Source organism: Mustela nivalis (genome assembly GCF_964662115.1).
Source record: "Mustela nivalis genome assembly, chromosome: 1".
Taxonomy (NCBI): Eukaryota; Metazoa; Chordata; class Mammalia; order Carnivora; family Mustelidae; genus Mustela; species Mustela nivalis.
Window position 1 is genome coordinate 127,485,033 of NC_139020.1, and position 18,036 is coordinate 127,503,068.

General features: G+C 37.1%; 1 protein-coding gene and 1 long non-coding RNA gene across 3 annotated transcripts in view; one reads left to right on the forward strand and one right to left on the reverse strand.

The window, feature by feature from the left end:
* Window positions 1-18,036, forward strand: part of ACAD11 (acyl-CoA dehydrogenase family member 11) — a 93,164-nt gene that overhangs the window by 32,220 nt on the left and 42,908 nt on the right. For both annotated transcript variants that reach the window (XM_082719133.1, XM_082719134.1), the window contains 4 exons: window positions 8,870-8,947; window positions 9,631-9,769; window positions 16,075-16,182; window positions 17,605-17,703. In XM_082719133.1, the coding sequence (XP_082575259.1) occupies window positions 8,870-8,947; window positions 9,631-9,769; window positions 16,075-16,182; window positions 17,605-17,703 (424 nt within the window). The remainder of the gene's footprint in view (window positions 1-8,869; window positions 8,948-9,630; window positions 9,770-16,074; window positions 16,183-17,604; window positions 17,704-18,036) is intronic.
* LOC309858919 lies at window positions 12,344-13,907 on the reverse strand. The gene is made up of 2 exons (XR_014308438.1): window positions 12,956-13,907; window positions 12,344-12,748 (listed from the first exon to the last, which is right to left on the reverse strand). It is a non-coding gene; the product is annotated as an uncharacterized lncRNA (long non-coding RNA).

Consider the following 18,036-nt stretch of genomic DNA (forward strand, 5'->3'; position numbering starts at 1 on the left):
CAGGATTACCTTGATCCCCAAACCAGACAAAGACCCCACCAAAAAAGAGAATTGCAGAACACTATCCCTAATGAACATAGATGCCAAAATTCTTACCAAGATACTAGCCAATGGAATCCAATAGTACATTAAAAGGAGTATTCACCACAACCAAGAGGGATTTAGTCCTGGGCTGCAAGGGTGGTTCAACATCTGCAAATCAATCAACATGATATGCAGTGTTACTAAGAGAAAGGACAAGAACCATATGATCCTCTCAGTAAATGCAGAAAAAGCAATTTTGACAAAGTACAGCATCCTTTCATGATTAAAACTCTCCACAGTGTAGAGATTGAAGGAGTATACATCAAGATCATAAAAGCCATCAATGAAAAGCCCACAGTGAATATCATTCTTAATGGGGAGAAACTGAGAGCATTTCCCCTAAGGTTAGGAACATGGCAGGGATGTCCACTCTGACATCTGAACAACACTGTTGTTCAACATATTACTAGAAGTTCTAGATTCAGCAATCAGACAACAAAAAGAAAAGGCATCCGAATTGTCAAAGAAGAAGTCAGACTCTCACTCTTCATAGATTACATGATACTCTATGTGGAAAACCGAAGACTCTACCACAAAGTGACTAGAGTTCATACAGCAATTCAGCACTATGGCAGGATATAAAATCAACACACAGAAATCAATTACATTTCTGTACACAAACAATGAGACAGAAGAAAGAGAAATTAAGGAATTGATCCCACTTAAAACTGCACCAAAACACATAAGATACCTAGGAATAGACTTAATCAAATAAACTTAACCATTTGTACTCTAAAAACCACAGAACATTCATGAAAGAAATTGAGAAATACACAAAGGAATGGAAAAATGTTCCATGCTCATGGATTGGAAAAACAAAAATTGTTAAAATGTCTGTGCTACCCAAAGCAGTCTACCCATTCAGTGCAATCCATATCAAAACACCATCTACTTTTTTCACAGAGCTGGAACAAATAGTCTTAAATTTTGTATGGAACCAGAAAAGACCCTGAATAGCCAGAGGAATGTTGAAAAAGAAAACCAAAGCTGTGGCATCACAATCCCAGACTTCAAGCCCTATTACAAAGCTGTAATCATCAAGACAATATGGTACTGGCACAAAAACAGACACATAGATCAGTGGAACAGAATAGAGGGCCCAGAAATGGATCTTCAACTCTATGGTCAACTAATTTTTTTTTTTAAGATTTTATTTATTTATTTGACAGAGAGAAATCACAAGTAGATGGAGAGGCAGGCAGAGAGAGAGAGAGAGAGGGAAGCGGGCTCCCTGCTGAGCAGAGAGCCCGATGCGGGACTCGATCCCAGGACCCTGAGATCATGACCTGAGCCGAAGGCAGCGGCTTAACCCACTGAGCCACCCAGGCACCCTATGGTCAACTAATTTTTGACAGAGGAGGAAATAATGTCCAATGGAAAAAAGACAGTCTCTTCAACAAATGGTGTTGGGAAAATTGGACAGCCACATGCAGAAGAATGAGACTGGACCATTTTCTTACACCATACACAAAAATAGACTCAAAGTTGATTAAAGACCTCAATGTGAGACTGGAATCCATCAAAATCCTAGAGGAGAACACAGGCAGCAACCTCTGTGACCTTGGCCACAGCAATTTCTTGCTAGACCTGTCTCCTAAGGCAAGGGAAACAAAAGCAAAAATGAATTATTGGAACTTTATCAAGATAAAAAGCTTTTGCGTACTGCAAAGGAAATAATGGACAAAACCAAGACAACTGACAGAATGGGAGAAGATATTTGCAAATGTCTTATCAGATAAAGGGCTAGTATCCAAAATCTATGAGAAACTCAACCACCAAAGAACAAATAATCCAGTCAAGAAGTGGGCAGAAGAGGTAAACAGACATTTCTCCAAAGAAGACCTAAATGACCAACAGGCACATGTAAAAATGCTCCACATCCCTTGGTAACAGGGAAATACAAATCAATACCACAATGAGATACCCCTTCACACCTGTCAGAATGGTGACATTATCAAGTGAGGAAACAAGATGTTGGCAAGGATGCAGAGAAGGGGGAGCCCTCTTAACTCTGTTGGTGGGACTGCAAGCTGGTGCAACCACTCTGTAAAACAGTATGGGGAGGTTCCTCAGGAAGTTGAAAATAGAGCTACTGTGTGAGCCAGCAATTGCACTACTAGGTATTTACCCCAAAGATACAAATGTAGTGATCTGAAAGGGCACATGCACCCCAATGTTTATAGTAGTAATGTCCACAATAGCCAAACTGTGGAAGAGCCAAGATGTCCATCAATAGATGAATGGATAAAGAAGATGTTACAAAAGATGTCTTCTATATGTAAGACATGTATATATATGCAATGCAATATTACTTAACCATCAAAAAACTGAAATCTTGCCATTTTCAACTCATGGTCAGAACTGGAGGGAGTGAAATAAGTCAGAGAAAGACAATTATCATATGATCTCACATGTATGTGGAATTTAAGAAACAAAACAGAAAAAAAAAAAAAAAAGAGGCTCATAGGGAAGGGAGAGAAAAATAAAATAAGCCAAAATCAGAGAGGGAGACAAACCATGATACTCTCAATCAGAGGAAACAAACTCAGGGGTGCTGGAGTGAGGGGTGTTGGGAGATGTGGTAACTGGGTAATGGACATTATGGAGGGCCAGGATGTAATTAGCACTGACTGTGTAAGACTGATGAATCACTGAACTCTGCCTCTGAAACTAATAACACCCTGTATGTTAATTAATTAAATTTAAATTTATAAAATAGCATAAAAATAGTCTCCTCTTACATGTATTTAGTATTTAAGGTATCACTTTGGAGACTCTTTTTTTAAATATTTTATTTATTTATTTGTTAGACCGAGATCACAAGTAGGCAGAGAGGCAGGCAGAGGAGAGAGGAAGGGAAGCAGGTTCCCCACTGAGCAGAGAGCCCAACGTGTGGCTCAATCCCAGGACTCCAGGATCATGACCTGAGTCAAAGGTAGAGAGGCTTTAATCCACTGAGCCACCCAGGTCCCCATGGAGACTTTTGATCTATATATACATATAGTACATATAGAATGTTGAGTTTTAAAATTCTGAACTTTTGGGTATTAAAAAGAAAATGCAACACTTGGTTCAGATGGCAGACCGAATTCGGCATTTACCTGCTTTCCCTCAAATAAAATCCTATTAACAATTAAGAAAAAACTTTTGAAAAATGAATTAAGTTGCTAAAAGCACAAAAAAAGGAGTGAACACATCAGAAGACTAAGGTTTTGAGAAGAGAATGGGGGATGCCTGAGTGGCTAAGTCAGTTAAATGTCCACCTTCAGCTCAGGTCCTGGTATCGAATGCTGCATTGGACTCCTTGCTCAGTGGGGGACCTGCCTCTCCCTCTCCCTGCCCTCCCTTTTCTGAAAAATAAAAAAATAAAATCTTTTTAAAAATTTATTTATTTTATAAACATATAATGTATTTTTATCCTCAGGGGTACAGGTCTGTGAATCACCAGGCTTACGTACTTCACAGCACTCACCATAGCACATACCCTCCCCAATGTCCATAAACCCTCCACCCTCTCCCTACCCCCTCACCCTGGCAACCCTCGGTTTGTTTTGTGAGATTAAGAGTCTCTTATAGTTTGTCTCCCTCCTAATCCCATCTTGTCTCATTTATTCTTTTCCTACCCCCCCAATCCCCCCACATTGCATCTCCACTTCCTCATATCAGGGAGATCATATGATAGTGAGTTGCCTTTCTCTGATTGACTTATTTCACTAAGCATAACACCTTCTAATTCCATCCATGTCATCACAAATGGCAAGATTTCATTTCTTTTGATGGCTGCATAGTATTCCATTGTGTATATACACCACGTCTTCTTTATCCATTCATCTGTTGATGGTCATCTAGGTTCTTTCCATAGTTTGGCTATTATAGACATTGATGCTATAAACATTTGGGTGCACGTGCCCCTTCAGATCACTACGTTTTTATCTTTAGGGTAAATACCCAGTAGTGCAATTGCTGGGTCATAGAGTAGCTCTATTTTTAACTTTTTGAGGAACCTCCATGCTGTTTTCCAGAGTGGTTGCACCAGCTTGCATTCCCACCAATAGTGTAGGAGGGTTCCCCTTTCTCCGCATCCTCACCAGCATCTCTCATTTCCTGACTTGTAAATTTTAGCCATTCTGACTGGTGTGAGGCTCAAAATCATTTTGAAATAAGAGAAGGCTATAGCACAGGTGGTAACCATTTTGTTTTGTTTTCTTTTGTTTTACAATGGAGTCCCCTGTCATGGGCTGGTATGGAGAGCAAGAGTGAGAAGGGAAAACAAAATTAAGATGTTTGACTGAAGAATTAACCTGTAGATGGGCTGCAGGGGTAGGTCGGTAACACCCCATGCCTAGCTGTAGCATTTGCTTCAGACAGAAGGATTCAAGAATCCTCTAAAAAAGCAAATGATTAGACTTATCTTGGTGATCGTATGACTATGTTGTACACTAGAAACAAATAGAATATTGCATGCTAACCACTCCAGTTTGAAAAAAGATAAAATGAAAAACAAAGTGAGGAAATTGAGGCCCAGAGACATTAAGCAGTTTGCCTAAATCAAAGAGAAGGAAGCCAGTGTGGAACACTGTGGAAAACCTGAACTTAGAGCATGTGTTCTAGATTCAGACTTTGCGTAAATTCTACCCTCAGCAAAATACTTCCTTCAGACATTCAGCAAACGTTGAGCACCTCTCTGTGCTGGTCAGTGTACTTGATGGTGGGGACATGATGATATTAAGTCTTAGTAAGCATGATGATATTATGCCAGGAAGACAAGTTACTCTCTTCACAGTCAAATGGGAGAGAGACAGTGAATCAACACTAGTTATTATATTAAGAATTTACTCCTCTGCCAGATACTATGCCAAGAGCTTGAAGTGTAGTAACTTATGTAATCCTTGTAGCAGGGGTACAATTACTACTCTGTCTTGAAAATGAGTCAGAGAATATTTAAGCTATGAGTAATAAACTTAGAACTCTAAAAAAAAAAAATTGCCTATTCCAAGAAGCCAGGATTTCACAAGAGGGTTAGTGCTCTAGAGTCCTCTATTTTGGGGGCTTTAAAAAAAAAATAGGGGTTTGGTGTAAACCCCAGCTTGCCTATCAACCTGCCTGATTTCTGCCTGCTCACCCTAAAATGAAACATATTTGTTGACATGCTTGTGCCTGGAACCAGCCAACTATTCAAAGGAGAGGGCAGAATTAGCAGAAGAAACCATGTGGTCTTGGTCTTTCATTTATAAATGTGAATGGGAAATCAAGGGATACATGAAGCAGAGAAAAGAAGTATCACAAGTTGGGTTGTGATATCTGCTAAACTTAATATTATGCAGCTATTAAAATATTTACAAAGAATTATCAATCTAGGGATGCCTCAGTTGCTCAGATGATTGAGCATCTGCCTTGGTTCAGGTTATGGTCTCCAGATCCTGGGATCAAGCCCTGAGTAGGGCTCCTGGCTCAGCCGGAGTCTACTTCTGCCTCTTCCCCTGATCATGCTCTCTCCCTGTATTTCTCTGCCTCAAATGAATAAATTTAAAAAGTTTTTCAATGTAAAAGAAAATGCTTTATTATAAGTTTAAAAAAAAACAATCTATAGCTTTAACAGAAGATTGTCAATATTTCTGTGGCAAGGAAAACCACAGTAATTTTGTCTTTGCAGATAGTTCAAATCTAGAATATATCCATGCCTAATAACATGGGCTTTTTCTTTCATTAAAAATCATAAACCAGGATACCCGGCTGGCAGAGTCATCGGGGCATGCAAGTCTTGATCTTGGGGTTGTGGGTTTGAGTCCCATATTGGGTATAGAGACTACTTAAAAATAAAATCTTAAAAAATAAAATAAAATAAAATATTAAACACAAAAATCTTAAGCCAACATCTGTAAAAATGTTTTATCATGTAGAATGATTTTGAGCAATACTAATCCTTGTCTGTGAACATATACATTTGAAATGATATCTGGAGAAAAGTGATTAACTTTTTCAAAATAGGAGGGGGAAAACCTATAAAATCCTATCCAGTATTATAACTAAGTTTATAAAAATTAAAAGTCGGATCTAGAAAACAAAATAATGTCATATAATACACCAGTATTTTAACAGTATACATCTTTAGTAAGACCATTGATGACTTTTTCTCAATACTTTTACAATTTTTCTAATTTTTATAATGGGGAAAAAGTAGCTTTATTTAAACTACTCTAATGACCTTTGATATTCCTTGGATTTCATAAAGTAAGAACATTAAGAACCCAATATCTATGAAAGTGTTAAAAGGCCGTTTTTCCTATTTAAAATGGGTAAGGAGGGGGCCTGGGTGGCTCAGTCAATTAAGCACCCAGCTCTTGACTTTATCTCAGATCATGATCTTAGGGTCATAAGATCAAACCCCGCATTGGGCTCACACTGGGTGTGGAGCCTGCTTAAGATTCTCTCTCTCCCTCTCTGTCCCCCAACCACCACATGTGCATACTCTGTCTATAAAAAAATAAATAGATCAGATGACCAGTAGTGGTAGACTTGCCCGAATCTACGTGTCCGATGACAACAATGTTGATATGAGTCTTTTCCTTCCCGTTCTGGTTTAGGATGAGCGGTGGTTTTCACGACACCTGTGTTCTGGCGGCAAACCCGTTGCGAAAAAGAAAAAAATAATAAATAAATAGAATGGATAAGAAGTTTTAAAAAATAGAATTTAATACAAGAACTAGCAACATAGTCTTGAGAATACACTTACAATATAAAGATAACATTAGTCATATTTTCCTCTTAAGTGTAATGTACTATTAAAGAGCTATTGCTTTTTTCTAATCAACGACTTTAAGGTGAAAAGCATATTATATAACAAAATTATTTGTAGGCTCAGATTTAAGATTTTGAACTAACATACTGCAAAGCAGTATCTCAGTAAGTTATGAGGAAGTTAGATGTTAAAGGTGCTATTTGGGGGGAATCGATTAGGCATCAAGTGTATTTTCTGCTTTCTCCTTTCACCAATATACTGTTTTTCATACTCTAAGAACTAAAGAAACCTTCTTTATAATGAGATTTTACATTAATTCTGACTTCTACCACAATACAAACAGATTTTGCAGATCTCTAAATGGATAGACTTTAGAATAGGAAGTATTAAATCACACAAATTTTTTAAATAATTATGTAAACATTGGGTGCTTTAATTTCTCAGAACTGTAGTATCATAAAGAGGTAGTCAAAGATGAGGAATTTGTAAATGTATTGCATAATATATTGTAGCATTGACTATTTCTACTGCAGCACAAGGGTTGGACATAATAAACAACCCTAAACAGGAAATCTCCAATTCAACTGACTTCCTGACAGAAATGATGAATGCTCTTCATCCTGGTGAAAAAGAGCTGTCCTTTGTCTTCTTGTAGTTTTCACTAAATACATCATTTCCCTAGACTAGCCATGCTTAATAAAAAGAACAGTTTTGTGTATTATATGATTATAAAGGAGTGGAACAATTTTAGAAAATAATTTTGTAATGTGGCCTTGTGACTGTAGTCACAGATTTTAATTTATAATTCTAGCATAAGCAAAAAAAATTAGGTATAGATATTCTGTAACAGCAAAATATTGGAAAATGCCTTCCCAATCCATATTTTAGTTCATCTTGATTATTTTAGTTGCACAAATTAGTGATTATTATTACTGTTTGGTGTGGCTAGTTTTTAATTTATATTTACCCATGTATTTACCACTTTATTTACTGTTTCTTCTTGCAACTCAGATATTTCTTTTAGGATCAAGTTCCCTTAATGAGAATCTGCTAGTAACCTTTCCTTTGATTTTTTTTTTCTTATTTTCCTTTTTTGCTCAAGAGAGGGAAGTAATGATTCTGATTCTGATTCTCTTTGTTTCTTTATCTCTAATGCCTTTATTTTGCCCTAATTCTTGAAAGATTGTCTTATTAGACATAGAATTCTAGGTTGACAGTTATTTTCTCTTAGCAACTGAAGACATTAAAACACTGATTTCTGCCTTCATTTGTTGTACTGGGAATTCAGTTCTCAATTGTTTATAAGAACCACTGCTTGAATTTTTAAATTTAATTAATGTGTTTTTTCTTTTCCTCAAGTTGCTTTTGATTCTTTTACTTTTTTTGTTGTTCTTTTTCAAATTTGGCCAATTTTGAAAACCTTTGTCATACTTTTAATTCCTTCCTTTATTCTTTAAATCTATTGGACACAAATACTTTATTCTACATATGACTTTTTTTTTTTTTTTTTTTTTTGTCTGTAGTCTTTGGGGAGTGTGATTCAGTTTTGTTACACTGTTAGTTTTGCTAATTTTTGCTAATGGTGGCTTGAAACAAGTACTTTAGTAACACCTGAAGAGTCAAGCTTTTTTATTTCTGACCACTGAGGAATTTCCTTATTGTTCTTCCAGCACAGCTATTCATTACATGTATTTTTTTTTTTCATTATTTTAAATATTTTCTCTGGCATTCTTAGTTGTGCTACTTTGAGAGGGGTTCCTATGACTACCCAGTGAGCTATATTGCTAAAAAGGGAACACTAAATCTTGGTACAAGATTTTGGAAGTCTGTTATCTAATATCGAGGCAGCATAATTTTGTGAGCAACAAACCTCTAAATTTGTTTATACTCGTATATATGGTTTTGGAAAGAAATATTACTGATTTAATAGCAGTTTGAAAAGCTTCTTCATCTAAATAGGTTTACTTTGGATATTTGCAGTTTGTGGCATTATTTACTTTGTATTAACTTTAGCTAATGAACTTTTTTTCTTATTATTACTTTAAGGAGGTAATTGAGTTCTACATTCAAAATGAAAATTCAGTGGACAGATGGAAAAAACCTTTAGTGATTGATAAACTTAAGGTAAGAAAAACAAGAAAGCATTTAATGTTGGAAAATGAATATGCAGATGTTTTTTGAAACCTTAGTTTGTCATTGCTGTTGTTGTTATATATAGAGAGAATAAATATATCAGTAATAACTTTTTAAAAAGAAAGTTAAGAGCAGAACCTATAGTATACAAAGTAGGTTACATAGCATTTTGTATGTGGTATGTGATGACGATAACTTCTTACAGCTATTGAAAGAAAAAATATGATCAACAGCACTCACTACCATCTGTTGCAAAATTACAATAGAAGTCAAGCGGAACATTTGTTCCACATCCGCTTGGTCTAAATTCCATGCTTTTAAATCCTAACCACAACACACATAAGAAATTAAAATATACACAACAGTATGTTTGGCATACTTAGATTCAAATGTGGGAGATTCTGTAATAACTATAATTCAGTAAGAGGTACTCAGGAAAGCAAATTTAGTTTTTCAGCCAAATCTAAGGAAACATGGAGAAAAGGGCATTTCTTTAACAGGAAATTGTTGATTTCTAATGAGATAGTAACTGGTTTTAGGTAAGGTAAATAAAACAAGTAACTTCGTAAGTGTTTTTAAGTTGCAAAAAGCATAAATAGCAATATCTTTTAAAAATAAACTATTTTAGTGCATGGTAAATTATGATCACTCTGGCGTATTCATCACCTTGACAGGAAATGGCCAAAGCAGAAGGCCTCTGGAACTTGTTTTTGCCAGCTGTGAGCGGTCTCAGCCAGGTGGACTATGCCTTGATTGCTGAAGAAACAGGAAAATGCTTTTTTGCTCCAGAGGTCTTTAACTGCCAAGCACCAGGTTACTATATTATTTAAAAACAGAACTTTCTCGGGGTGCCTGGGTGGCTCAGTGGGTTAAGGTCTCTGCTTTCAGCTCAGGTCGTGATCCCAGGGTCCTGGGATCAAGCCGCACATTGGGCTCTCTGCTCAGCGGGGACCCTGCTTCCCCTTCTCTTTCTGCCTGCCTCTCTGCCTACTCTCTCTGTCAAATAAATAAATAAAATCTTTAAAAAAAAAATGCAAAACAAAAAAACCCCAGAACTTTCTCAGATATTCTGAGCAGTGTTTGAAATTCCTCTATTTTAAGATAAGAAGTTTTTCTACACAAAGTCATTGGTTTATAAACTTGTCTACAATTTTATTTCTCAGTTACTTTGATTTAAATATTTTTAAAAATGGATCTGATATTCTCACTGGATTATCCTTTTGTTAAACATCATTGCATCGTTGCATTCTATTAGTGAATAGAAGCCACCTCCAGAGGTACTGGCAATATAAAGATTACAACTTCATGATTGGATCTTCGATATTTATATGGCTAATTGGAATGGATCGAGAGTTCCAGATCTTGGTTAGCCTCACTGTCTCTCCATTTCTTCACCAGTTTGTTTTTCTTTTTAAGTTTTTAAAAATTTATTTAGGTAAACTCTACACTCAACATGGGGCTCTAACTCATAACCCTGAGATCAAAAGTCACACACTCTTATAAGTGAGCCATCCAGGTGCTCCTATTCACCAGTTATTTATTGATTACTTACTATGTGCCAAGCAGTATTCTAGATCCTTGGGATGTATCAAAGAATAAAATACACAAAGATTTTTGCCCTCATGGAGCTGATGTTCTAATGGAGGGAGACAGAAATAAATAATAAATATTATAAGTAAGTAAATTATGTAGTCAGTTTGAAGATGAAAAGTGCTTTGGGGGGAAAAAAACCCAGCAGGGTAGGGCAACGTTGGAATGCTGAGGAACAAGAAATGCAAATTACAATTTAACATGGAATGATGAGGTTAGGCCTTACTGAGAAAATGATATTCGATAAAGACTTAAAAAAAGCATGAGAGTTAGCTGTGTTGTTATCTGGGGAAGGAATTTCCATAGCAGAGGAAACAAATTGCATAGACCCTAAGGCAAGAGTATGATTGGTGTATTCCAAGAAGAGTCAAGGAACTCTGCATAGTTGGGAGAATAGTAATAGAAGATATCAGAGAGTAAAGGGCCTTATGGGGCAGGTAAGGGCTTATACCTCCTATGAACAGGGGAGCCATGGGAGATTTGACCAGAGCAGTGACAAGATGTTATATCAGTTTTAAAAGAATCGCTTTGATGACTGTATTAGGAATTAACAAAAGGAGGGAAGGAAGGAAGCAGGGAGTCTGTTGTAATAATCCTCGTTAGAAATGATGGGGATTTGTTCTAGGGTAGTAGCAGTAGGTGAGAAGTAGAAAGATTCTAAATATATTTTGAAGGAAAAGGAAAGAGGAACCCAAGGATGCCTGCAAAGATTCTGGCATGAAAAATTGGAAGGGTAAAGGAAGGAGGCCAACTTTTCTTTAAAAACATAATAGAGAAGGGGGTGCCCAGGTGGCTCAGTCAGTTACATGTCTGCTGTCGGCTCAGGTCATAATCTCAGGGTCCTGGGATGAAGGCCTGTAGGGCTGTCTACTCAGCAGGAAGTCTGCTTCTCCCTCTCTCTTTGTGTTCTCTCTCTCTCAAATAAATAAAGTCTAAAAAATTTTTTGTTTAAAAGGTCATATGGAACAGATAAACTATACCGTGTCTGTAGAAGATGTTTTCGAACATGGATTTGTCAAAGAACTCACTAAAGAACTTTAAAAACAAAAACAGATTCATAGACTCCATCCCTGTAGATTTGGTTCAGTAGGTCTAGGTTAGACCCAGGGAATATCTTGTCTTTTTTCCTCCTAGTTTCTCTAGTTACTCTGTGCTCCCACTCAAGGACCAACATTTAATTTGTTATAGAAGGATGATGGTATGATATCCTATATTGTCACTGAACAAGTTGAACCTCAGTATTGCCTTTTGTGCTCATTGTATGGCCCTGCTGCTAAAGCTCTCCCAAAAAGAGTTAATGAAGGATGGAACTACCAAAAATAAGTATTTGGATATCTGAGAGAAGACACACTCTGGTTGCATAGTAAAGTGTTTGGACAGTGGACTTTGACTCTCATTTATTTGAAACCATTAAGGTAGCTATAAACTTCTGATGTTGGTTGAATTTATCCCTGGTGGTTTTCCTTCTTCAAATCACCAGTTTATCAAATTACTGCTCTACTACATTTTCATCCAGTAATGAGGCTACTGATAGAAATCTATCAAAGAACTTCTAAAGATTTCGTCTCATTTATGTGAAGCTATTACTGTATAGGTGGCATAATTTTGTGGAAGGAGAACTGGTAGTCTTTTGCTTAAATTTTTTTTTATTGCTATTTATACTAAGAAATACAATTTATACTGTGACCCAATATGTAGCATATGTAGTTGTACATGTATGTTCATGGATGGATGGATGGATTGACCAAGGGACTTGGGGAATAAGAAATGAGAGGCTTATATATTACTGAAAAAGGGTTTCATGAAATAATAATTTCCTTTATTACATACAGTATATTCAGATATTTTCCAGTGAGTCTAGTCAAATCTAATATGTTCTATTTTGATCTATTTTTTAGAGAATGGTAGCCATATTCCATTAAATTGATTTCATGACATACTAACAGGTCATAATATGGTTATAAAATATAACTAATAGTTTACCATATTTTCATAATATAAAAAATAATGCTATAGAAGACTTCCTTTGCATACACAGCTCTGCCACTATTTTCTCCATTTGATCCATGAACTCCCTTTTCACTAGAAGATCATTTGCCTAGCATTAAAAATTCTAGTATTAAAATTTCATGAGTCTATCAGCTGTACTCTCTAAATGATATCACCAAACTGCTGAAATTTAAAAAGTGGCCAGGAGGGCGCCTGGGTGGCTCAGTGGGTTAAGCCGCTGTATTCGGCTTGGGTCATGATCTCAGGGTCCTGGGATCGAGTCCCACATGGGCTCTCTGCTCAGCAGGGAGCCTGCTTCCTCCTCTCTCTCTGCCTGTCTCTCTGCCTACTTGTGATCTCTCTCTGCCAAATAAATGAATAAAATCTTAAAAAAAAAAAAAAAAGTGGCCAGGAAAATACATTTTCTTTGGCCAGAGTATGATTAACAAACAAGGATGTATAAAACCATAAGTAGAAAACTAGGCATTTTTTCTTTGTAGTGGAGATATCTTCATGAAGGCCTTAGGACATTGTGTATCGGAGTATTTCTGAAACAGAAAAAGAAGGGAATATAACAGATGCTAATTAAATACTTTGGGAGGTTTCTTAAGTATAAAAGATGAATTTCTATTCAAGCTTTCCAAATAGTTCTAAAAGCTTAGGGAAAACATATGTAGTCTTCCAATTTGTCTTTTTTTTTTTCCCCCCTTCACAAAGTATACAATATTGTATATTAGAATGTTGAAAATAGCAATTTTATTTTTATAGCTATACTAGAAAATTTGGAGGGCCTATGGGCTGATTTGGGGGAGGGTAATTTTTTGTAGAACTAATTTATCCAGGCTTTATCCAGGCTTTTTCCCAACCCATAAATGATAGCTTCGTTTTGCCAGCTTCTCAGAACAAACTGACAAATTTTGAAAGATCTTAGTCAATATTTACCTCATTTGAACTATGACAAGAAACAGTGAATTTAAAATAAGCGAAGAAAATAGTGAGCTTCATTAATTATAACTCAAGACTCATTTTTTCTCTCAGCCAAAAAGAATTTTAAACTAATGTTAATCTATTAGGAATTTTGTGCAATTTAATTTAACTTTGGCTCTGTTGGTAGTGTCTGGACAGACTGCAAACATTTTGAGAGACTTAACTTGGATTTAACTCCATTTTCATAGGCATATCAGTGACTGTCCTTTAAATCATGTTTAAAGCTGATATTGATTCTTGAAAATCTTGTAAATAATTGGGGCACCTAGGTGGTTCATTCTGTTAAGTGTCTGAGTCTTGATTCCAGCTGAGGTCATGAACTCAGGGTTGTGGGATCAAGCCCTGTGTTAGGTTCCCTGCTCAGCGAGGAGTCTGATTGAGATTCTCTCTCTCCCTTTCCTTCTGTCCCCCCACCACACAGTCCCTCACCCTCTCTCTAAAATAAAATAAATAGGGGCACCTGGGTGGCTCAGTGGGTTAAGCCACTGCCTTCAGCTCAGGTCATGATCCCAGGGTCCTGGGATCCAGTCCCATATCGGGCTCTCTGCTCAGCAGGGAGCCTGCTTCCTCCTCTCTCTGTCTCTGCCTGCCTCTCTGCCTACTTGTGATCTCTCTCTCTGTCAAATAAATAAATAAATAAATCTTTAGAAAAAATAAAATAAAATAAATAAATCATTTTCGAAAAATCTTATGATGAGTGGGATGCCTGGGTGGCTCAGTTGGTTGAGCATCTGCCTTCAGCTCAGGTCATGATCCCAGAGGCCTGGGATCGAATCCTGCATTGGACTCCTAGCTCAGCGAGGAGCCTGCTTCTCCCTCTGCCTGCTGCTCACCCTGCTTGTGCACTTGCTTTCTCTCGCTCTGATAAATACATAATAAATAAGTTCTTTAAAAAATAAAAATAAATAAATCTTGCGAGTAATCAGTTTTCAAGGGAAAGGTTTTAAATAGTATTTTTTTTAGAAGTTTGATAGGAACAAATATCGGAGAAAAGCCCCTAGAGTGTTTTGCTCCATGGCAGGTATAAAGCATTCTTTTTTATATGAGAGTGATAGTAGTGTATCAGTTACCGAACAATGCCCTCGGAGGGTTGGAAAGGGTCTTTGAAGTTATCTGCTGTCATTTTCTATCAGGGATTCTGTGTTTATCATTCTTGAGATACCACCTAGTGCTTTCCTATGGGAGGGGGTGCACAATAGTAAGAACAATGGTAGAGGTAAGGAGACAATAATTACTCTGTGAGTTCAGAGGAAGGAGGTATTTCTGACTGTGTAGTCAGAGATTCTTCACGGTGGAAGTGGCTCAGAAACAGAAATTTACTTAGGAATGATGGGTAGAATTGGAGTTGAGAGAAGGTTTGGCACAGGCAAACAGGCGAAAGGTAGAGAGCACAGTGTATGTTCGAGGAACAGGAGTCTCAGCAATGGAGTCTCAGTAGAGCATGGAATGATAATTGTTCTCCAGGAGCATTGCAGTCACTCCTAGCAAAGCATATTTGCAAGAAAGCAGGGAAAGATTAAGACAGTGAATTGTGGGGCACCTGGGTGGCTCAGTGGGTTAAGCCGCTGCCTTTGGCTCAGGTAATGATCTCAGGGTCCTGCTCAGCGGGGAGCCTGCATCCCTCTCTCTCTCTCTCTGCCTGCCTCTCTGCCTACTTGTGATCTTTCTCTGTCAAATAAATAAATAATCTTAAAAAAAAAGACAGTGAATTGTTTTCCTTCGTCCTAAATGAGTCAGACCTCATTAAAGCCATGTTTTATTGGAATGAAGTGGACAAGTGTCGTAATTCAACACAAATTGAATAAATATGCACCAAATGCCATATATTTATAATAATTATTTATGGCATACTTCATTATAAGTTATATTCACTATTATGTTTCAAAATATTTTTGTAAGCAAGTGTTTACTTTAAAAAGATACATGTAGGGACGCCTGGGTGGCTCAGTGGGTTAAAGCCTCTGCCTTTGGCCCAGGTCATGATCTCAGGGTCCTGGGATCAAGCCCTGGCATCAGGCTCTCTGCGCAGCAGGGAGCCTGCTTCCCCCTCTCTCTGCCTGCCTCTCTGCCTACTCGTGATCTCTGTCAAATGAATAAGTAAAATCTTAAAAAAAAAAAAAAAAAAAAAGAAAGAAAGAAAACAACTTGGGAAAACATAACAATGCAATTAAAGCCAAAAAAATTATTATTTTTTTAAAGCCAAAAACATTATTTAAAAAAAGATACATGTATATAATTCCAACATAAAGTTTGGATTTCATATTGGTAAATTTTTAAACTATTTTTTTTTTTTTAGATTTTTTTTTAATTTATTTTATTTGACAGAGAGAAATCACAAGTAGATGGAGAGGCAGGCAGAGAGAGAGAGAGAGAGGGAAGCAGGCTCCCTGCTGAGCAGAGAGCCCGATGCGGGACTCGATCCCAGGACCCCGAGATCGTGACCTGAGCCGAAGGCAGCGGCTTAACCCACTGAGCCACCCAGGCGCCCCATATTGGTAAATTTTTAAACACCAAAGAAATGTTTTGTTTTGTTTTGTTTTTATTACATACAGACACAGGGAACATGGAGGTCCTCCACCTATATGGAAGTAAAGAGCAGAAGCAGCAGTGGCTTGAGCCTCTTCTTCAAGGGAACATTGCCTCTTGCTTCTGTATGACAGGTAAAAGCAAATCATGGTTCTCCCCTTGTGCAGTCAGTCATCCTGGAGTTATTAAGGATAAGCTAAAATGAAAGAGTGGCTCTGTGTTTCAGGCAAATTTGCCCATGGACAGAGATGAGCATGTGCTTGTTTTGAGCCCTATTTCAAATTTTGGCATTTTTAAATGTGCAGAATCAAACTGTCCTCCCCTTTGAGAGGATACCCAGTGATGTTTTCTGATAGTCTACTTTAAGCATTTAGCAGCAGAGTAAACCTAACTTCATAATCTTTTGACTTGCATTTCTAAAATTGCCATGTATGTATATTTAATATCTTTTTTGCCCTTATGTATGAAATATTTGTCTTTGTAATAATTTTTACTGATAGTTACAAAATACAACTGATAGTTACAAAATAAAATTGATAGAAAAATAGACCATTCACCAGGGCTGATCACATAGTTAAAATTATGATCATGTAGGGAAGTAAAATTAGGAGCATGTTAAAAATGGAACATAGGAAACAGCATAGGAAACAGCAGGTAAGAATTTTTCAAAGGAAAAAGTCATTATTATATAGTTGAGCTTAGAATTAAACTAAATGTCATCTGGCCATAATTTTAGCCATACTTAAAAGTCTTCTATAACATTGTATGTATTTGTAATAGGAAAACTGATCTCCATTTAAAATCGGTGAGAGGAATTTATTGAACATCTGCAGTGACATGTTATCTTCAAACCACTAATTGGAGGTTACAAAATAAGTACACAGCACCCTTTCTAAAGGAACCCCGTGGGTCTCTAGTTTTAGAAATAGAGTGCACAAAATATCTGAAGGACCCATTTAAAAGAGCAGCATATTAGCAAGTGCAGATGACTACAAATGATGACGACAGATGACTAGCCTGCACATTTGGAAATGCCATACAGTAAGGGTGTCCCACGAAAAACTTTCTGAAGAAATTGTGTTGATCAGTCTTTACAGAACGCAGAATAAGTCAGTGAAAGCATTCCTGATGGGATTTGCAAGGCAGGGTTGGAAATTGTCTAAGATAGTAAACTACATGGTGGGGAAATCTGGCTTGCAAATATTTAGTATTTAGTAGATTTCTATTGTGGACAATAAACAACAGAATATTTAATCTACTTTTGATAATTGGAGAAAGTTTTGATAATTGAGTGAGTTATCTTGAATCATGCATCAGTGAGGAAGCCAAGAACACAATTCAGATTGCTGATCGCCAGTGTTCACAATTCATTCATTCATTCTTCCAGTGCACATTTACTGAGTACCTACTTATGTAGGTTTTAGGAGAACTAGGGTGGAAGGGATAAGGATAGAACATGCCTCTATCCTCAAAGAGTTAACATTTCCTTATCTAAAATCTCTTTTGTAAACTGATGATGTCTGATGCCTGTAAATTCAATCTTTGCTTATTTATAGAGCCCAGTGTAGCTTCGAGTGATGCCACAAATATTCAATGTAGCATCCAACGAGATGGAGATAGCTATGTAATTAATGGCAAGAAATGGTGGAGCAGTGGTGAGTATTCGGATCCATCCTTTGTCCCAGGTGCTGTGCTAGAATAATATGATACATAATTATTAGTTTCATGATCACCCCATTCTTTAAATTCTGGCTTTGAAGGCATATTCAAATTTAGAAATACTTGATTTAAAAAAAGTAATTTCTTAAAAATACTTATTTTGGCAAGAGGGAGGGAGTGCAGGGGTGGAGGGTGGGACAGAGGCACAGGGAGAGGGGGAGAGAAACTCTAAGCAGACTTCAAGCTGAGTGCAGAGCCCAACGTAGGGATTGATCTTAATAACCCCAAGATCACTACCTGAGCCAAAACCAAGAGCCAGAGGTTCAACC